The sequence below is a fragment of the Alosa sapidissima genome, chromosome 10 (genome assembly GCF_018492685.1).
Source record: "Alosa sapidissima isolate fAloSap1 chromosome 10, fAloSap1.pri, whole genome shotgun sequence".
Lineage (NCBI taxonomy): Eukaryota > Metazoa > Chordata > Actinopteri > Clupeiformes > Clupeidae > Alosa > Alosa sapidissima.
In genome coordinates this window covers 33,761,349-33,783,030 of record NC_055966.1, presented here as the reverse complement: position 1 = coordinate 33,783,030, position 21,682 = coordinate 33,761,349, and the positions used below count along the sequence as shown (strand labels likewise).

Below are 21,682 nucleotides of genomic sequence, written 5' to 3'. Positions count from 1 at the left end.
CGTTTGAAAATTAGTCTTCAAGTAGGCCTATTCCTGAGCCACCGTTTCTGCTTGTGAGCATTGTTTAGGGGTGGCCGAATAGTAGGTTTATGCCCACGCATACTTCTTGATAGGGATGTGACGCTCGAAGCTGACGTTTCGAAACAGTGTCGAGCTTCCGAAACGCAAGTGTTTCGAACAGTGTTTCGAAGTGTGGTTCAAAACGCCCATGTCACGTGACCATGGCTTAGTGAGGCTTCGTGGTGTTTCAATTTGGTTTGGACAGGTGGCACACTTGCTGCGCGAGCCAATTACCCGAGTAGCCTAAACACCTGTTTGATCTAAATTACAAAGTCCCAGAATGCTTAAAAGTCATTCAAACACATCCTATCTTTGTGGGTTTTTTGTGAGGAGAGAGATTTTGAGAGATATAGCGACATAGAGACATATAAAGATATAGCGATTTATAGTGCACTTGTGATTGTGATATAGATTAATTGACAGGCTAGACAGACAGTGAGCGATAGTTTAGATAGATATAGTCTAGTGACGTTAATATTTAGATAGTAGCAGAAGTAAAAAAAAAATATATGACTGATGCCTTTATTTCAAGAACAGCTGACCCTTTGAAATACTGGCAGGAGAGGAGAGTGGTTTATCCAAACCTAACTGTGATGGCAAAAAAATATTTGTGCATGCCAGCAACAAGTGTGCCTTGTGAAATAATTTTTTCCAAGGCTGGGGAGGTTTATTCAAAAACAAGAAACAGATTAAATGCCAAGACGGCAGAACAACTGTTATAATAAAAATGTATGTTGACATACAAAAAATGTGTTGTTTATTTTTCCCATGTTGTACCTGATTAGTCTAACCTGCTTCACATGTATCCTTTATTTCCCTACAACATGTTCCAAAAAAAAACCCTGGGCCATAAGCATAGCCTACATTTTAAAACCATTGTAGCATTTTCCTCTCCAGCATATTCCAAAGGATAATGTACTATGAAACTAAAATAACAAAACATCTAACTGGCAGATATAAAAATGTTCTAGTTACTGAACGCATATACTAGTCTGAAATTTCTAAGCACCAGCAGGGAGTCGAACACCGGCCGCTCCGGCCGAATGCAAGTGTGTTAACCACTGAACCAGGTGGCTGTGGACGAAATCTTGCGTTCCATGTTGGCTATTTATATTCTTCGTCTGAAGCAGTTGTGCTTCACGGTCAAAATGTAATGTTAGCAAAACTGGCCACTAGATGTCACCATGGAGTTACGTGTGTCGGATTGTTTCGAAACCTCGACACATTCCGGCGCAATTGCTTCGAACGTTTCGTTGTTTCACAAAGCCTCGTTCTGCCCATCCCTACTTCTTGAGGATCTTACATCTTGAGGTTCGCGGGACTCCAGAGGCACCAGCAGCTTCAAATACCTGTTTGCTGCTTTGCAATGGCATTTTAGCAGCTGCTCTTAATTCTATGAATTTGTCTGGCAGAAATCTTCCTTATTATGTCTTTGTCTGCACAACCCCACCTGTGCTCTGAATACTGTGGCATGCTTAATAATGTGGAACATCCTTCTTAAGTAGTTTTCCTTTGATTGGGCTCACCTGGCAAACTAATTATCACAGGTGTCTGAGATTGATTTCAATGATCCAAAGAGCCCTACACAATACCATCCATTAGTTTAATTGAAAAACAAAAAAATAAATGACACTTGAATCCAATTTGCATTATAATTTGGAACACGGTGTAGGCCTACACTGTTGAAGTAGGCCTAGCCCTGAGTGTGTTTTTCTATTATTCTATTATTCCTTTGCCATTCACCAAAAAAGGCATGAAGAAAAATACATTTGTCTGAATAGGCCAGTCTATCTCTCACTGGCAATGGCTCTTAATGTTTTTAATTCATGCCATCGTGTAGTATTTCAACATCAATAGTAATACTATTCTACCTAAATACATTATTTGTTCACAGATAAACTTGGTTAGGCTATGTTATGTTAAAGCGATGAATGTCATTGAGCAGAATAGCAGCCAATCACTATAGTTGTTTTACTCACATGACCATGACGCACATTCTCTGCGACGTCCACCGGCTATCCATGTGAATGTCGCCTTTTTCAACTTGCGAGATAATATTGAAAGGTAATACCATGTTTGCATCCACTGAATTTTGCATGTATTAGTCATATCCACGTGGATACCTGGAAAGAGTTAGGTATAGAATGATCAACTGCCAAAACTGTTGGAATTGCATGTTTACGTTGACAGTTTCATAAGAGCTTCAAGCTGCTGGGCAAGGTCAGGAAAGGCTTGTCATAGGCAGTACGGCTGGTCACTTGTCATTTATAGTTTCATTATTTACGTGTGAAACGTGTATAAAGATGTTGCTAAAAATGTTATCCGTTATTTGAAATAAGTAATAAGAGCGAGTATGTGCTATGCCATCTTGTCGTTACTAAACACATGCGTTTTTTGCTATGCTTGTGTAACGTTAACATAATCATAAATATCATAGATAGATAGATACTTTATTGATCCCTAGGGGAAATTCAAGAATAAATCAAGAATCATAAACATAAATAAACATTCCTAATTTACTGAGCATGTTGCAACGTTGACTACCGATATCACGGACTGGAGCTACCACTTAGACCACTTTCTTCAGACAGGATGCTGTAGTACTATTCAGGCATAATTCATTTTTTCATGTGCATTTCTGAGAGGCTGGAAAGATAAATAATTTTATGCTCTAATTGTAACCTCTCTCTTTCTCTCTAGCTCTCTCTCTCTCTCACTCACTCTCTCGCTCTATCTATTTCTCTCTCTCTCATAAGTAGTGATGATGTGGTTGCCGCTTGAAGACTTGTGAGCTGACAGTGGTTTGCTAGGCCGACTGGTTGCATAGATGACAATGAGGATGTTGTGTCGCTTGGCCTGGGTGTTGCCCCGCTCCTCCAGAGGTTCCTCAGTTGCCTCTGCCCTCGTCCAGGCCTCTACAGCCCAGCCTGCAGAGCTGCTGTTCCCCCAGGCTGGAACCAGGCCTCTGGTGGCAGCAAGAGGCCTGTGTGACCGACACGGCTTGGCCAGAGAGGAAGAAAGCGGCTTTACGTTCAAGCGCACCCAGCTCGACGAGCAGGTCAGCAGCGCCAAATCACCAGAGGAAGTGCTGCGACTGTGGAAGGCACACGGTGGTTCTGCCAACCAGGCCGCAATGTGTCTGGCCCAAGTTAACCGGCTGGCTCTGGAGAAGAGTGCTGAGGAGAGGAGGCAGCTGGTGAATGACCCTAGCTGTGCCGCGCTCCTGAATACAGTTAGCACTCAGGTAAGCGCTTCAGAATCGTCTCACTCTATCTTTAAATAGAGAAACAAACACACTAGCACTAATTACTGCCAACCATTGTATTACATTGTGTTGTATCTGGAAACCTGTTCAAAAGTTAGGATACCTGCAACTATATATCAGGGAATCAATGAAGAGACGATGGGCGTTTTTAAGGTTTTTGTAGTTTAGCCTGTAGCTTTGATTTTATTTTGTAATCTGAAGTAAATATTAGCGGCTGTTGATTGGAGATTGTTGATTGATATTAATAGTCAAACTGTCGTTCCTGCGCTGACCTTTCTTTGGTTTTGGACTACATCAGGTTCCATCAGTGTGGAACGGAACGCTGGTGAGCGCGCTCCGTGCCGCCTCCCAGCTGGACGTGCCCCCCGGAGACGCTGTGCTGCGCTCTCTCCAGATGGAGGCGCTGTGGCGCGTGCGCCGCTTCTCCTACAAGCAGCTGGCCTTCCTGATGGAGTGGGCGGTGTCGGAGCAGGCGCGGCTGGCGAGGCAGGGCCAGGGCCAGAGCCAGGGAGAGGCCCCGGGGCTGGCCAATGAGCTGGCCAAGCAGCTGGAGCTGCGCTGGACAGAGCTGAGCGAGCCGAGGACAGTCAGTATGCTGATGGGCAGGGCCGCCCACCTACCGCCAACGCTTATCGAGAAACTGGAGGATAAGGTGCACGCACACACACACACACACACACACACACACATATGCTCTCTCACACAGAAGCACACACACACATAGAAAACACACACCCACACACACAGAGAAAGCATGTACACAAAAGTATGCACACATTTATGCACTACGTTGATTCACACACATACATCCACATTGCACAAACAGACAAAATGCCACCCATTGCCTGATTTTGCCTGATGTTCACAGTAAAACCTCTACACTTAATCCACATAATTCTGTAAGAGTAAACCCATTATTATCTTTATTAGCTATACATCTCAATACTATAACGATACTAAAATGGTGTTAAAAAGTAGTATACATCGCACACTGGAGGGTATTTTGCTGACATTATTTGGCGCAAAATACCCTCCAGTGTGCGATGTATACTACCTTTTTACTTTTCAATAGTTATACTGCACACCATCAGCACCTGGAGGAAGAAGGGCTGTGCACAGGGATTTTGAACCTTACTAAAATGGTGTTGTCTTGTGAAGCACAAGGAAAGTAGAGGTTTAGAGAGTAACACTCCTTTCCTTCCTGCTCAATGGTGTGGCAGGCCCTGGAGCTGGCGGAGCACTTTGTGGCGGAGGACATCCGCAGGGTGGCACAGGCGCTGGCGTCTCAGAACCGTCGGACGGTGCCCTTGCTCAGGGCACTCTCCTACCACCTGCTGCAGAGACCCTCCAAGGAGCTCAGCACCCCCCTGCTGCTGGACGTAGCTTACGCCTACGGTATAGCCAACGATTCTACGCACGCCAACATGCATTTCACATTCTCACCTGGAGTGTGCACACATGGGAGTCGAATGATTTTCACAGCTTTTATGAAATAGTCGTCTAAACTTTGCTGACTAGCCTGGCTGGCAATTGAACCAATTTTAAAATGAGACCATGTCTGGACCTTCTCTCTTCATTTACTACAGAATCCTTTCAGAAGTATAGCAAACAAATACTTATTTCAAATCCAGTTGTTTAATCAATTTCAAAGAGTCAGACATTGGTTGTGTACAAAGCGTTACCAACTGTTGTTGTATAAAGCCCACTCTATGCTGGGTAAGTGGTTGTGATTGATTCCCGCGTTTTTAGTGATCGAGAAATTGTCCTGAATGGGGAGGTGGCTAGAAGGCCTAACCAGAGCAAAGTCAAATGGTTCGTCTGGTCTCCAGGCTATTACAGTAGTTGCCGTTTAATATCATTGCAATGCTGAACAGTTTGCTCAATAAAATGCAATAAGTGAGTAGGTATACACCTTTTAATTATGCTCATACTCACAGAATGTGAAAGTGCCATCTTTCCCCTCTAGATTTATTTTTAGAATCTCCATAATTTTTGTTACAAACAATGTGTGGGATTATTGGATGTGTGTCATTCTTGCACTGTTGTTGTTGGATGTTCTGGTCTGCTTTTAGATTGATGGCTGAAACTTCTAGTGTTGATTAATGCATTCCAACTTGTCTGTGCTTAATTTCATAAACTAGCAAGTAGCCAAATAAATAAACAAACAAACAAAATAAATAATGAAATTAAATAGACATGCTGCTCTGGAAAAAAACAGACCAGACCACTGCACATTCTTTTGATGTCATCCTATGGTCGCTGAATGAAATAGAAAAATGTGCAGTGGTCTCTTAATTTGTTCCAGAACTGTAGATATTTTATACACTTTAGCATGTGGAATGTGGACCCAACATAATTTATTTGTAGATTTGATTTCAGTAATAGTAATGTGCTATTCAGTAATAGCAGTATGCTAAATTTGACTGGTCTTGTCTTGTCTTGTCTCAGGTAAACTCAACTTTCACCAAACTCAGGTATTCCAACGCATTGCGGCCGAGCTGTTGCCTAGGACACCTGACCTGAGCTCAACTGATGTGACACGCTGCGCCAAGTCCTTTGCCTTCCTGAAGTGGCTCCACCTGGCACTCTTTGAAGCCTTCACAGAGGTGACTCACAGATGTTTGTTCATGATTTACACTATGATACTAAGACTACACTATGATAGAAAGGCTACAGCGGGCATGTAACTGAAGTGTTCCATTTGCGTAGCGTCTGCTGCAACAATTAGCGTCCACTGTAATCAAAAGAACTGGCTACACCAGGTGTGATGGCGGCACGCACGTTCTAAAAAAACTAGACCTCAAAACATTTTTTTTACGCTATGCGAATGGAGCGCTTCAGTTGCAGGCCCGGTGTAGCCCGGGCCTGACCGTGTGCTGAGAATACAACAGGAAGTAAACTCATAGTGTTGGAATGTTTGTTCATAAACCACTTTTCCCAAGATTGACCCTAACAGACATTTAATGTAGGGAGTAGCAGCTTCAGCAAAAGAGTCATATTTGTGTGATTGCATCACTATTATTATAAGTAATAAGTACATGTATGTGAAGATGTTGAAGATATGCAATAATATTTTTTGGTGGTGAGTAAATTGGTATCTGTTGGTCATAACATTTTCCTTTGTTTTTTTCTTATCTTTCCCTGCTCTTTATTTCCTGATTTCTATCCACTGCTGCAGCACTACGTGGCCAACAGTGAGAAGTACAGCACACTGCAGCTATGTAACCTACTCATGTCTCTAGCGAAGCTCAACTTCCAGCCAAGCAAAGGAGAGGCCTTCTTCAGCAAGGTCAGAGTCTACTTCTAAACTTGGATCAAGTTACTTTCTTACACACATTTCTTTCATCATGTGATAATATTGAGGTGTGTGTGTGTTAGGGTTGGGCATCATTAAATGTTTTACAATTCTGATTTCAGTTCTGATTCTGTGTATTGAATCCGGTTCCTATTGATTCCTCATTTTGATTCCAGAGTGTAAAAGCAACAATGTTAAATATATATTTTATTTTTTATTCCAGGAGTAGTCAATGCTCTTAAGACTTAACTGAAAATTCAGAAAGAGAACATTTAGTTGAAGTATTGATCTGATGAAGTGCAATAAAATATGAAGGCTTTAACATATACTGTACAGATCAATATACTGTAGAGCAGCTGGTTAACTGCTAGGCCTTGTTGTATGATGTAGGTGGCAAACTACTTGTCCTTGTTTGCAATTTCTGTTATTTTTGTATTTCTGTTATTTTCTCATTTTTGTAGATTTTTGGTTCCAGTTCTTTCTTATCGCTTCTACTTGATTGTAATATTTCACTTTCCCAACTCTAGTGTGTACGAGTATGTTTGTGTTTATTTATTTGTGTTTGTGGGTGCAGGTGCACTCTGCTCTGAAGGCGACCCTGCCCCGTCTGGAGCCCTTCCTGCAGGTGGACGTGGTGTGGTCCCTGTGTGTGATGCAGCAGGCCAGACCGGAGTACATCACCGCCCTCACACAGACCAGCCTCCAGGAGAAACTATCAGGTGTGTGTGTGTGTGTGTGTGTGTGTGTGTGTGTGTGGATGTGGTGTGGTCCCTGTGTGTGATGCAGCAGGCCAGACCGGAGTACATCACCGCCCTCACACAGCCCAGCCTTTCAGGAGAAACTTTTAGGTGTGTGTTGGGGATGTCACGGCACCATGGTACACTCTCGAACCAAACGGCACACCCCCTACGGTTTGATACGTAGGCATGAATTGCCGTAATACAGCACTAATTTATTATTGTCAAAACGTGGTTATTGCGCTGCAAGCTGCATGCACGTTGTAGGTCTACATTCACAGACCGCCGCTGGAGCCAATTAGCATTTCCCTGCACCCTATCAGCACTCTGTCTGCTAACAGGAGTTAGAGAAGCAGATAAAAGCAGTTAAAACAAACTAAAACACAGCTGACTGAAAGCTTCAACGTAAGCTTAGCGACTAGCGAGACAAAAGCAAATGTTGAAAAGGTACCGCTGTCTTCTTTATCCGCTATAAGGCAACATTTTGGATTTCAGTGCTACAATGCTGAGGCTAAGAAGACTGTAAACAAATGAAGTATAGTTAGCATTACTACTGCAGTCGGCTCAAGTGGAAGCTTCTAACATAATGTCTCATATGCAGCTATCGTCCAGCTTTATTCACTGTATCCATCAGGGAGTGTCCACTCAGAGAAAACACTCCAACCTCTCCCTGCTGCTTTCCATCAACAATTTGTGACAAAAAATAAATCAAGGGAACTTTGTCCTCTACCAAGGCCACATGTTTGATAAAGTTAGCAAAACTGAAACAATTCTACTTCCCACTTCCCAAGTTTCATGGAAATTGAACTGATACATTTGTGTCGTCGAATGTTTGATTCAAGTTCAGCGTGTGTTGCGAACTATTTGTTTCTCAGCAAAAGCCACGACGAAACGGTAACAAATAAGTGTAAAGAGACATATCATGGAGTTTATTTTTTCGTTTTGACAAGTAGCCGTATAATAAGCGGGATAATGTATAGAACGCCGGTCATCATGGGGAAAATAAGTCCCTTCAGGGCGAAACAAGACCCCTCCGCTGGTGCGTCGGGGTCCGGTTCGCCCTGTCGGGACTTATTTTCCCCATAATGACCGGCGTTCTATACATTATCCCTTACATATAGCTCATTTCATAATTGAATAGGAAAAATATGTTGTTGTAATTTTTAGATGCATTTATTTATTTTGTTAATTTAATTTATAATTGAAAATAAAAAAATAAGATACTGAAACCAAGCCATTACCTTGGCCCAAAAACTGTTTGTGATACAGACCAAACCGTGGACATTGTACCTTTGCATCAGTAATGTGTGCGTGTGACATTATATCTGTGTCCTTGTGACAATGTATCTTAATCCTTTCCTTGAATTATATTTTATAAAACAAATGTAGTAATGTTCCTTCATATACAGTATATGTGGTGGTTTGTAAGGATGGAGAGCACATGCATGCTGTCATAAAAGATTTTAGGTTTTATCTGCAGTACATCAGTCAAGCAGAGGGCGGCACTATTGTGTCTAATATACACCTAGGAATACACAACTGAATAAATCTGTTTTCAGTGGGCCTGGGTAGATGAAACCCATTTAATTTTTTGTTTTTCCCGGTCTTGTGGATAAGCCATTGTAAGATTAGCTGAAAATAAGTATACAGATGGCAACAGATTCTGTTTTAACATATTTTTTGACCCCATTCTTTTTTCTCTTTTTCACTCATCCCACATTTGTCGCATCTCCCCTCAACATGTGTACACACACACACACACACACACACACACCAGAAGGCAGTGCGGCCCGTGTGGAGAGCTACCGCGTGAAGCTGCTGCACATCATGATGGAGGGGAGCCTGGGTGGACTGGGCTGCTGCGTCCCCACCGCGTCCTCTGAGCCCGCCCGCACGTCACCGCCGTCACCGCTACAGACGGCCCTCCACGCCGCGCTCACAAGCCTGACCGACTCCAAGCCCAACACCCTGCGCACCTCCGTCGCCACCTGCTATGGCTGGACTCTAGGTTAGAGTCATTTGATTTAATTAGGTCAATGGTATATCGTGGCAGTGGCCAAGCTCAGGATGGATGGGGATGTCTCATTTCAAGATGTAATTTTTCTGCCTTAATAGGCAGCTCATCTTGAAATCTGCTCTAAATTCATATCGCAATATTATCCAGTTGTCAGGGGGATGTCTGTATCTACGGTGTAGGATTTTTTTAAAGGTAGCTAGTCTGCTTGGCCTATGAGATGTGACAACATAGGACATGTGACATAGCACATCTATTTGTTTGTTTCAATGAGGTGTATATTGGTTGTTGTAAAAATTACTTGATTAATTAATTATTGCCAAACTGATTCTCATCACTGCTCCCTGTTAGTCATAGTGTGATATCTGCATTAGTGTACCGACTGTGTTCATCTGCAGTCTTGGAGCGCCCAATAGTAGGCCATCACAAATAATGTTAACACAGTGTACAGTACGTTTATAGATGCTAGTAGGCCATCACAAATAATGCTAACACAGTGTATGCTAACACAGTGTAGTTGTATGGATGCTAGCTCTTGACTAAGACGTCCTCTTGTTTGTGTTTATGTGTGTTGATCAGATGGTGAGCTGATTTTAGATTCTGAGAATAAGCCGATCGAGCTGAATGCTCTCACTGCCCCACACTTACCTGGAGGAGGCGGGGATAAGCCCTTACCTGATGGAGCACGAAGGTGAGAGGCTCACATCGTAATTAGTAAACACACACACACACATGAATGCAAGTACAGAATAGGCACATACTACTGTTGCATCGTGTTTTTTGTTTTCATCCTTTCTGTATGAAGATTTAAAAGTAATGTGAATGAAAGCACATCCTGCTCAAACAAACTGTATGTGCATAGTGTTGCTCCTTTCTTCTATGAGAAATTAACAGGGATGTTATGACATATGTTATTTAAAACATTTTGGTGTGTGTGTGTTTCTGTGTCTGTGTCTGTTCTCGTGTCAATGTATACAGGATGGGGTTTGTGGCGTGGGAGTTCCCTAACTTCATTCTGAGAAGCAAAGAACTCCTTGGGCGCTTTGCGATGCAGAAACGACACCTCCAGCTAGCGGGTTTCCTTGTTGTCGAGGTATGTAGGGGGAAGAGGGGAGAATGACAGATTGAAGAAGAGATGAGGAAGGATGCTTAATAGAACATTGAGAAAGAGAGAGTGGGTTAAAAACAGCCAGGGCAGATAGGAAGGTGATGGTGCAATAGTAAAACGGGAAGGATTGTAGTGCCACTAAATGACCTCTTTAATCAATGGAAATTGTACACATACTAACCGAAAATAATAGATTCTTTATTGTCCCCGTGGGCAAATGGTTTTTCAGTGAGTACAACATTGTAGCATCCACAGTACCGCAGTGTTACACGGAGGCCCTTAGTGTGATAAAAAAAATAAATGACAAAAGTCATAAAAAGTAGCCTGAGGCCTTGTTTTGGATCCAGAGTGCTGTTGCGTTTATTGTACCAAGTCTTTGCTGTGCAGCACAGTTTTGCTTATTCTTTGCCTGCAGTTAGATTTTTAGTGTGGCTGCCTGTTTTCTACGATCTCAAAGTTATAGGGAGCACTGGGCACTGATTTCCACCTGGCGGTCAGTATCCTGCTGTGACTTTCATTTTCACCTTAAGACCACAGCTGTGCTGTACTGTGTGTGTGTGTGTGTGTGTGTGTGTGTGTATATATATATATATATATATATATATATATATATATATATATATATATATATATATATATATATATATATATATATATATATATGATGAGCCAGCTTGCGCTTCTTCACCCATTAGCTGCTAGCAGTAGGAGCAGATCTCAGTGCATTGCAGGACATGCTGATTATGCGAATGTTGTTAGCACTGTAGTAGATTGTCCATAGAATTAGCTTAACAGCCTATTACAGCCTGCACTTAGCACACAATCAACACTTTCCTGTTGATGAGACGCACATAAAGAGACCTGCAGAAGATACCGAGATAAGTCTCTGCTAACCTCTTTTTGGCTTGTGTTGTGTGTTTGTGTGTGTGATGACATCATGGCGAAAGACTCGTTATTCCCAATGTTAAATACAGACACAGACAATGCCTTTTGTACATACAGTAATGTCCTGTGTATTAGCCGCATTGTGTATAAATAGCAGAACACTGTTTTATTAAAATATGGAGAAAAAAAACAATATTTAACCACAGTGCCCGACAGCCCAATGAATTAGAATCAGGTTGTGCTTTAATCATAAAGAAGCATGAATAAAAGAAATGCATTCCCATGTATAGCAAAAAATCAGTCTAATAAACCTTGGTTATTAGTATTACGGTACAAATTTTTGCTTGTATTTAGGTTTTCTGAAAGCCTGCAGATAAGGTCAAAATGGAGCAACGCTTGAAACAAACCCAAACTCATTTTCATACAAAAGGGGAACATAAGTAAGGCTTTAAATCGAATGCTTCTCTGTGTGTCCTCTGAGCTGGACGAGATAGGTTTGAGTAAAAATAGTGAGAAATAGTGTTAACTGGAGGTAGCAACTATGGCAGGAGGTGGCTAGTTGGGCTATTATATGGTACTTTAATGGTGCAGTCAGCGATGCGATTTCAAGCCCCTGCTATTTTTTGTCACATTCAGCAATCATCTCCTCACAATTCGCTAGCTACCCATTCCGTGAGTACACTACAAAAAAAAAAAAAACGGTCTCTGTAGGTAGCCCAGGCTCCGAAAACTGGAAACAAATAAAGTGGGGGCAGCCTGTCCCCCAAACAAAAACAAAACCCTGTGTGAAGTGTCTCTGGGAATACTGAAGGGAGGGGTGAGCTACCTCTGGTGTGTTTTGTTTGGTCCTTGGTTAAAATATAATGTATGTTTTGGATTAAAGTGTCTACGCTGCAAAAGATCAAATCTAACTAAGTGTTATTAATCTCATTAAGATTTTTTAAAAAAATCTATTTGGTATTGCTTTTTGTACAAAAAGTCTTACCAAGCGCTCTCTCGAAAGATAATTTTGAGCTCATTTAAGAAGAGTTTGATTTATTTTAAGGAGTCTCGTCAGTTTTTGCAGTATACTAATACATTTAAATATAAACATAAACAATTGTGACTTCTTGTGCAATTGCTGACTTCTCCTTTAAATTTGCAAGGCTCACAGATCACTAGCAATGAGCTGGCATGCTGAAAATGCTCAAAATAACGGCACACACGTGACGCACACAACATGCGTGACGCACGCAACATGCAAGAACGCATTCTCTGTAGACAGCACATAGGCTTTCTCTGTAGACTGCACGTTTAAGCAAATGGAAACTTTCCAATTGTCCCCCATGGTGTTGTTATTCCTAAGTTAATCAAATTGAGTGGCTTAAGTCCTCAGTGTCTTTAATTCTTGAGATGGCCGCCCAGGTATTCTTAGAAGCTTAGTCTCACTAATGCTTAGTCAGTCCATAGTATGTTCTAAATACTCTAAAACTGCTGGTATGAGAAGACTGCACTTAGTCACTAAGTTTTGTCAAGCAAAAACAGTGCAAACCATACACCTAACAAACACAGGCATTATGTATCTGTTAGTGATTGCCCACAGTTTGTATTTGTCGTCTGTAGGTGGAGAGGTTGCTATTTTTGTTTTGTGATGAATGTATGTTTACTGGGCAATTTGTTTCAATCACCTAATTTTTTTTCACTTTTTCCCTGTCTCTGGTTGGTTACTAGTTAGGTTAATAAAAGAGCTTAGCCAGCCACGGAGAGTTGTCTGCATGCTAATGATCTGTGTTGCTAATCCGGCTTGGTTAGCCGTGCTGCTAATGCAGATGAGCCGTGAGCCATGCTAAAACGAGACGCTTTTTTCCCCACACTCATTTTGGTGGCGAGCTTGTGTGTATATATAGCCAGTTTTTGCGCAGGGCCCTGTGATGTCTGCTGCTGTAAGTAGGCCAATCTCCTTACGCTGTGGGCCCAGCCAGGGCCACTTAGAAAGAACTGCCTGTAATTTCCCAAACGTGGCTAATTCCCAAACCCTTCCCACATCAGGGCTGATTGGGTCAGTAAACATCAGACATGGTGCCGCACACGCACCATTCCATTTATCAAATGTGGCGGAATAAAGAACTAAATTGAGTGGATTAGGAAGTGAATTATGACGATTAGTTGTTAAATCTGATGACTGAATATTTCAAGATAGTTGAGAGTTTGGAGTTTTCTATCAGTGGAAATGATGGTTATGGATATCCTGTCAAATGAGATGCGGGGCAGCTGTAGCCTACTGGTTAGCGCTTCGGACTTGTAACCGGAGGGTTGCCGGTTCGAACCCCGACCAGTAGGAAGCGGCTGAAGTGCCCTTGAGCAAGGCACCTAACCCCTCACTGCTCCCCAAGCACCGCTGTTGAAGCAGGCAGCTCACTGCACCGGGATTAGTGTGCTTCACCTCACTGTGTGTTCACTGTGTACTGAGTGTGTTTCACTAATTCACGGATTGGGATAAATGCAGAGACCAAATTTCCCTCACGGGATCAAAAGAGTATATATACTTATACTGGGGTCTTTTTTGTCATTTTGCAGGTGCCATACTATGAATGGCTGGAGTTGAAAAGTGATTGGCAGAGGGTGGCCTACCTGAGGGACAAGATGGGCAAGGCCGTGGCTGAAGAGATGGCCAAGTGAGCGGACGTGACCGCCGAGCCTGCTTCACCTGACCAGGGATCAGACCCGAGGGCTTCAGCACGGAGGAGTGACCCTGAGCACCGCCATCAAAGGCCCCCCATCTACAGAAGGGGCCCACAAGACCCCACAAAAAACAAAGCAAACAGAATGCCAAATACTACAGCACTGAAGCAGAAGCAGGACTTTTTTTGTGTGTTACATCATTATTGTACTCATTGAACCAAACCACCATAACTGTGAGACCATTCCAGTCATAAGCCTCATCAGAGCCAAGAGCCTCTAAATTATCATCAACAAATCAAGTTATTGGACACCCCAAGCAGCTTTATCAAAGCTCTAACAGCCGTTATTCATATTTCAGAGACATTTCTAGAAATGTTCAGATATTTTTTAATCTTGTTGCCTTGACAACACTTCTGGGGCTTTCCCTGTTACCAAGGAGACTGCTGTAAAGCTTTCGATGAAGATGCTGAAGGATGTTGGGATACCCAAAGACGGAGAAACTGAGCTGAAAACAAAAAACAGAACTACTGAAGAGGACTGGGGAGAGGAGAAAGTCAGATGCTTCTGGCTTTTGGTCTCTGAAAATATAAAGTTGGAAACATGACTTTTAAACTGGACACACAATTTTAATGCAGAACAAGAACTACTTTGGCTTATACTGCACCTGTTCTGGTTACACAGGTAGCAGTTGTGCCTGGTCATCCTGTCGATATGCCCATCAGTTTTATTTGAATATATGTAATTAATAGCATTGGTGGCCTGCAGCACATGCTCATATTGGGATGCGCTCTGTGGTACTTGGTATTTAAAAAAAATGTTGACATTTTACTCACTGAAAATTATACATGGAAATTAGAGTAAATAAAATGTTTATCATTAGGTTTTCCTTCATCTCATTTGTTGGATAACATGCGTGAATTAACATGTGTTGGATGTAGATGTGGTGGTCTGAATGCAGAACTAGACAATATTGGATGGTGTGTACAGTAGTTTAAGGTAATTTTGTCTGAAAAGGCAGAATTGGTTTGACGGGCAGAATTTTAGCACTCTAAAGTCGCTCTGTAGCCTTGAGCTTACAGTCTGTTTCAGGGCTGTTTGGCAAAACTGGTCTAGCCTATTAAATTGAGGATAAAGTAATGAGTTTTGTTAGTGTTTTGAAGACTCAAGTTATGTGACCACAGAAGCCTTGTGCACCAGTATTGTTGCAGTATAAAATCCAATGTGTGTGTGTGTGTGTGTGTGTGTGTGTGTGTGTGTGCGCGACTGCGCGCATATATGTAAGGAAAGAAGCTTCTCTCTTTAATATTGACGTTTAAGGAATTACCCCACCCACACTTGCACTATCCCACATTGAGCATATCACAGATGACCAGTAGAGCGGCGATGATGAAAGAAAGTCTCATTTCAATCTGTCATGAAAATGAAATGAAAGCAAATTAAAATTCATTTTCTGATTTCTGAGGCCTGATGTCCAGCAGGGAACTCCAGGTTCTAGTATGCTCGGCTTGACATTCACATCCTCATTACCGGTACTGTCAGGACCAAGGGGCCAGATTAGCATACAGCGCTAGTTTTACTGTCAGGGTACAAAAGCCATTCTGAACTTGAGGGTCTCGGAGTGAGTCAAAACTTTTATGTTGCCTTTTTGTTTTAGATACATAACAGACTAACCCTGAGGTGTATGCATGGCTGTGGCCATAGTTTAAAAAGAATAATAATTTGGTCATGATAATTTGGATTGGGAATTTCCAAAAGCTGAAATGCGTTCCCAGTCAGCTGCCTAAACTATGCCACCCATCACCATCTTAATACTCCTCTCTGGAGAACTGCTAACATGTGGAAAGAGGGAAAGAAATATCTTGTCATCAAAGAATCCTACACAGACTGTTGACCTAGAGAATACATATTGAATGCCTTGAATGGCATGAGTTTGTATTTGTGGATAACTCAACAACTGAGATATGTGGCTTTTCTACAGGTGTTTTTTTTTTCAACGTTTTAGTGTACGAGCGTGATCTCGTGGGTATTTAATCTGATCATGATGTAATGTATATGGCCTGAAACATAATGCAGTCTGTGCCTCTGGCTTGTGATAATTGATTTAAGAGGCTCCTACAGGAGTAGGCATTGAGTTGCTGTGGCTGCTGTGTGCTTTTTCAAGTAAGCAAATGGCTGCAAGATGTCGATGAAGTACAATAAAAGCTTGTGATTATGTACGTACTGCTTTTTGAATAGGAAATGACCTGATTGCTTCTCAACTCTAACTTGCCATTTGTGATTTAAAACTTTTATAATTGTTAAGAGCCACTGCAGAGGTTTTCATAAGTTATCTGTTGTAAAACATGTCCATCTGTTTGTGATTGAAACATTCAAGATGACCACCCCTTGATCTGACCCTCTTCACTGAAGGCTCAGTTAGGTGTGAAACCATTTGTCAAATGCACCCTCCCTGACCTCAGATGTCCCATTAGGGGTTTCACTGCATTTCTATTCTATTCCTAGGTAAGTGCGTCACATATTGCTGTCCTAAGGGAAACGCAGACTGGCTGGGTTTAGAGGAGTTCATCTGGTCCTGAGGCTGCATGAGTCCCCATTGTAGCGGGAGACAACAGTGACCAGCATAGCTAGACACAATTATACAACAATTGGGTTCTATGGAACTATTTATTTGTTTCTGATTGGCCGAGAGACGTTCCTCGTGGCTACGGCCGAACAACACCCGTGGGAATATCCATGACCAACCCCACTCTCACTCGTGCTATATTGCTTAATTATATAACCTCTGCTGAGCGGCCCTGGCCAACGCCTCCATGAACAAAAGGGAGAGAGAAGAGAGAGCTTGCTTCTCTCTGATACAGGCAGGTGAATGAGGGTTAGACTGTCCGCTTTTGTCTTTTTAGGGTCTCCTTTGTTCTTCAGATCTCTTCCTGATTGCTGTTATTTCTCACTGCTTTTCTAAATGCTGGGGCACACTAGATAACACTGACCCTCACTTTAAAGCAAGTTTTGTGGGGACGAAGAGGTCTTTTTTTTTTTGGCGATGGACTTGTAGCCTCTCTCAATTCAATACTGTTTGAAGTACAAACACCTCAAAAGATGACTTGCTAATGGCAAGTGGTTTCTGTATGGGACAAACAGAATTGGATCATTGCCTAAGTGATTAGAGCCACATAACAAAGTCCTTTCTCAGACATGCTAGGGACCACGATGGTCAGACAATTAAATCCAAGCCATTGAGCTTAAGAGTGTCTGCCCATGAACTAATTCACTACCAACCCCCTACCATGACCTCTTAACTAGAGATGGCTATACTGATCCTGACTGATCCAGACGAGCGTGGTGGTCCAGGCTTACCCAGCGCACTAAACCCCCACTCCAGCATTGTCAATGCATTATTCAACATTGCCCCCTTTACAAATGTGGAAATTGCTTCTGTTGCCCATGTTAACACCTGCCACTGACAGCCGGGGTAAACTAGCCTGAAAACACCCAGACCATCACAGTTGTTCAATTCCAAAGAAATACACTTCCATGCCAGATTAGCGATTGGATTTACATGCCCGTATTTTAGGCCTCTGCCAGATGGACCTGCAGAGCAAATCCCAAATTTGCCGAATGTTCGCACAGTATGGGTATTCCCAGGCTAGGGGTAGACAAGACAGTTTGGGTACAATTGTTCATTTATTTCCTGTAATATTTGAATTTCATATTTAAAATACCATGTCAACATTGATTGATGTATGCAGGTAGACTGAAAAACCATCCATGAAGATGTTAACTTTAACATATCGCCTCATATCTAAACAATTTAGTCTCATTTCTAATGGCGTCATGATGCTTTAATAACATACAAGTGCAGTTTAATCGCCTTACTGTGAAAGTACCTTGCATTTGGGCATGAGTTGCAGAACAATGAAAATGACAGGAAGAACTGAAAGAGAAAGAGGGAGAGTGAGAGGAAAGGAAAGAGTGAGAGGAAAGGAAAGAGTGAGAGGAAAGGAGAGTGAGAGGAAAGGAGAGTGAGAGGAAAGCCGCGACTGTTGCCAGGAATGGAAACCTTGCTGAATCGAATCCACATCTAATTGTTCCCTGGAGCCGTTGCCAGGGAAACCTCTCCTTGGGTCCTGTGACAAACTTAAGCAGTCCCCTCCTGCACTGCAGTGTTGGTAGGCTACTCTCTAGCACGTCAAGTAAATCTCAAGCATAAGTATAGTGAATGTTGATTACAAGGTAGTCTTTTTTTTTTTTTTTTTGCAATTCAGAACATATGCTATTTATTATTATTTATATGGTATTTAACCTACTGTACAGGTGGATGCAGGAGAGAAAGGTTGGTAAAGATAACAAAGATTAATTTGAACAAGCTTTTCTATTGTTTTTGTTTGTAGCTGTTGTGTGTCTGTTCATTTCCAAGGCTAATGGCCAGGCCATAAGACTATACAGGATGAAAGATGGAGAGAAAGAGAAAGGGAGATTTTATCTTTCTCTTTTGTGCTCTCTGATTCCATCTCTGACTCAGCAGTGCAGCAAGCACCTAACTATTTTATTTAGCAGCTAGCTAGTGTGCATGGTGCACCCTCCTCACCCCCCATCCTCCTTAGGGCAGCCGTGGCCTACTGGTTAGCGATTCGGACTTGTAACCGGAGGGTTGCCGGTTCAAACCCCGACCAGTAGGCACGGCTGAAGTGCCCTTGAGCAAGGCACCTAACCCCTCCCCGAGCACCGCTGTTGAAGCAGGCAGCTCACTGCGTCGGGATTAATGTGTGCTTCACCTCACTGTGTGTTCACTGAGTGCTGAGTGTGTTTCACTAATTCACGCATTGGGATAAATACAGAGACCAAATTTCCCTCACGGGATCAAAAGAGTATACATACTTATACTTATATCCTCCCCTCCCCTCCCCTCCACCCTCCACTCCCCTCCATTCCCCTCCCCTCCCCTCCCCTCCACCCTCCCCTCCCCTCCCATCCACCCTCCACTCTCCTCCCCTCCCCTCCCCTCATCACCCCGCAGGAGTGCTGGAGCCTGCTGCAATTAAAGGGGCAGCACGGAGATACAGCATGAAATCTGCTGACATCATCTCCTGAAGCCTCTCACTGCCTGAGAACGAAAGAGGAAGAGGGAGGAGGCAGAGAGAGAGAGGAGGAAGAGAGGAAGAGAGGGAGGGAGAGAGAGGAGGGAGGGAGGGAGAGAGAGAGAGGAGAGTTGAAGCAGGAGAAAAGAAAGGAAGCAGGCCAATGACAGAGCAGCAATATGAGGGAGGGAGAGAAGAGAGGGAGGGAGGGAGGGAGAGAGAGAGGGAGGGAGAGAAGAGGCACAGAGCAGGGAGCAATATAAGGGAGGGGAAGAGAGGGAGGGAGAGAAGAGGCAAGAGTCTGGGGGAAGAGAGAGAAAAAGAAAGACATGTAGAAAGGGCAAAAGAGGGAGGGAGGGGAGAGAACGAAAGAGAGAGAGAGAAAGAGAGAGAAGGAGAGGCAGAGGCAAGAGGTCCTGTAATCAGAGCGCATACTGCAGCTCTCTCTCAGATTCCACACGCTGTCAGCGGCACGCCTTACACACACACATAGACGCGCGCACGCCTCACACACACACACACACACACACACGCACTTGCTGAGCTGAGTGCAGTGCCACTGAGATACTCCGCAGAAGAGAGAGAGAGAGAGAGGCACATGCTATCTGAGGGACCTTCATTAATGCGCTCTCCTTTGTTCCTCTGCGTGGCTCTGTTTTTCCATCCCTTGTTTTTCTGCCGGTGATATTTGTCCTTGTTTGGGAGGAGACGGTGCCATGCCGGGGGAAACGGCACATAGAGACAGCCCGTCTACTGGACTTCTGCACAACACACACACGGACACACACACGGGGTTGCCTGGACCAGGTAAGGACGGATGGATGGATGGATAAATGGAGAGAGAGAGAGAGAGAGAGAGAGAGAGAGAGTTTAGCACGTATCCTGAGGAGCCTGTAGAATGTCCATCAGCGCATAGGTCTGACAAGGGCAGAGGAGAGGAGTGAGGGGCGGCCGCCTGAGGTAGTGTCCAGCCGCACCCAAACTCTCCATCAGCATCGTCCCAAACCAGTGTGCATCCTCGGGGCTATTGGAAAGCAACAAATACACACGCACACAGCCACACGCACACAAACAAACACACTGCCTCCTTTCTGATCTAACAGGAGCATGACACAGCATCACTGCAAGGACCCCACCTCACTCCCCTATGATGCTATCTGCACAGAGGGAGAATGAGGACATAGGTGTCTCACATACATGCCTGACTATAAGTGAAACTCATGTGACGTAGATAAATTGTGACTAAATCCCTGATCTTTTCTCTATTGATTCCTTTCCGGATTGAACCTTTTTTTTTAAATGGCTGGTTTTACACAATGTACTGTCTCTGTTTAAGGGTAAAGCCAACATATATTGGCTAACAGTGTGGTAACCTTGCCATTTTATGTCAAGTTTTCATCATCAACAAGATTTATTTTTTTCTTGGCACATTGATTTTAAATTGTCAAATTTAGTATTATGAACAGTATTATGAAATTGTGTCCAGTACAAAAGCAGAGCAGCGTTTGTGTCTGTGTGTGTGTGTGTGTGTGTGTGTGTGTGTGTGTGTGTGTGTGTGCGTGTGTGTGTGTGTTTATGCATCCATGCATATATGCGTGCATGTGCGCGTGTGTGTGTGTGTGTGTGTGTGTGTGTGTCTACAGACCTCACATGAGATTGGCTGGTACCATGTGCTGTACGTGTGGACTATCTTTAGATGTGTAATCAGCTCTGGATAGGAGGTCAGGTTTGGAGGCCAAGAATTTCATTTAAACGAAGTTCACAATAGCACAATCTTCACAATCACGGGTACACTTCCCTTTATATTCAAACACGTGCATTGATATTATAAGCTTAGGCTTTCTTATTAGGGGGAAATGTTCTAAAGCAGCATGCTATTGCTCTGCTAAAATGTTTAGCCACAGAAAAAGAACATTGAATTTCCATGACCATGTTTTCACTTGCTTATTAAGCATCCAATTTAGAGGTAGGATGCTACAGCATCAGCAGGCTTCCAGATATTTAGCAGCTGCTTGAAACCCACGTCAGTGTAGCTTCCAGAGAGGCTGGGATCTCAGAGGGTGCGGCCAAGTTTCGGGGCTCAATTCCACCTTGTCCCATAGCCATGTTGTGCCATGTTGTTAAGTCGCCCAGTGTGGGGTTTATTGCATTGTGTGGGTCGGTTTTTTTCTCTCCAGTTTTTGAAAACAATTTATTATTCATCATATATAATGTATTATTTATGATGGCTTATAAAACTAAAATTACAGTGAAGATTTGAAAGGGTTGGTTAATATCTGGCTAACATCTGGCTGATTGTTCAGATGTCTGGGTAAAAAGAGGCATCAGCACAGGTCTGTGATTTTGATTGGTTACTGCTGACCTACTTCCGATGTGTCTCATCCAGTCATGTCTCTCAAAAGCCAGCACACAGCAAATCAGGGAACTCTGGGACAGACAGACACGGAGGTGGAGGTTATGGGGGGATGGTCCAGGAGTAGAGTGATCAAAACGATTAGGACAAAGTGTTTGAGGCAGAATATTGTGCAAGGCACATCAACACAACAAGACAACAAATCTTCCACAGGACCTTTTCTTTGTTA

General features: G+C 43.1%; 2 protein-coding genes across 7 annotated transcripts in view; both read left to right on the top strand.

The window, feature by feature from the left end:
• Window positions 1–2,009: 2,009 nt before the first annotated feature.
• Window positions 2,010–15,734, top strand: tbrg4 (transforming growth factor beta regulator 4). Of its 6 annotated transcripts, none has more exons than XM_042106137.1 (11): window positions 2,010–2,124; window positions 2,761–3,304; window positions 3,624–3,977; window positions 4,546–4,720; window positions 5,774–5,931; window positions 6,504–6,614; window positions 7,195–7,339; window positions 9,138–9,365; window positions 9,951–10,062; window positions 10,350–10,464; window positions 13,921–15,734. In XM_042106137.1, the coding sequence occupies exons 2-11, from the start codon at window positions 2,888–2,890 to the stop codon at window positions 14,020–14,022; spliced, it is 1,917 nt and encodes a 638-aa protein (XP_041962071.1). In that variant the 5' UTR covers window positions 2,010–2,124; window positions 2,761–2,887; the 3' UTR covers window positions 14,023–15,734. The 6 variants fall into 6 exon arrangements, with proteins under 6 accessions (XP_041962071.1, XP_041962066.1, XP_041962067.1 ...); XM_042106132.1 differs by having other exon boundaries at window positions 9,135–9,365; XM_042106133.1 differs by having other exon boundaries at window positions 2,024–2,124; window positions 2,820–3,304; window positions 9,135–9,365.
• Window positions 15,735–19,465: 3,731 nt separating this feature from the next.
• nacad (NAC alpha domain containing) overlaps window positions 19,466–21,682 on the top strand; it is a 16,879-nt gene continuing 14,662 nt past the window's right edge. The window contains exon 1 of the mRNA XM_042106070.1: window positions 19,466–19,907. Coding sequence (XP_041962004.1) covers window positions 19,817–19,907 — 91 coding nt within the window. The 5' untranslated portion in view covers window positions 19,466–19,816. The remainder of the gene's footprint in view (window positions 19,908–21,682) is intronic.

Excerpts from the sequence above, each read along its gene's own strand:
- tbrg4 (XM_042106132.1), top strand. The coding sequence starts at position 2,888 with ATGACAATGAGGATGTTGTGTCGCTTGGCCTGGGTGTTGCCCCGCTCC. Across the intron at positions 5,932-6,503 it reads TCTTTGAAGCCTTCACAGAG|CACTACGTGGCCAACAGTGA; the intron begins GTGACTCACAGA and ends CCACTGCTGCAG. Across the intron at positions 10,465-13,920 it reads CGGGTTTCCTTGTTGTCGAG|GTGCCATACTATGAATGGCT; the intron begins GTATGTAGGGGG and ends GTCATTTTGCAG.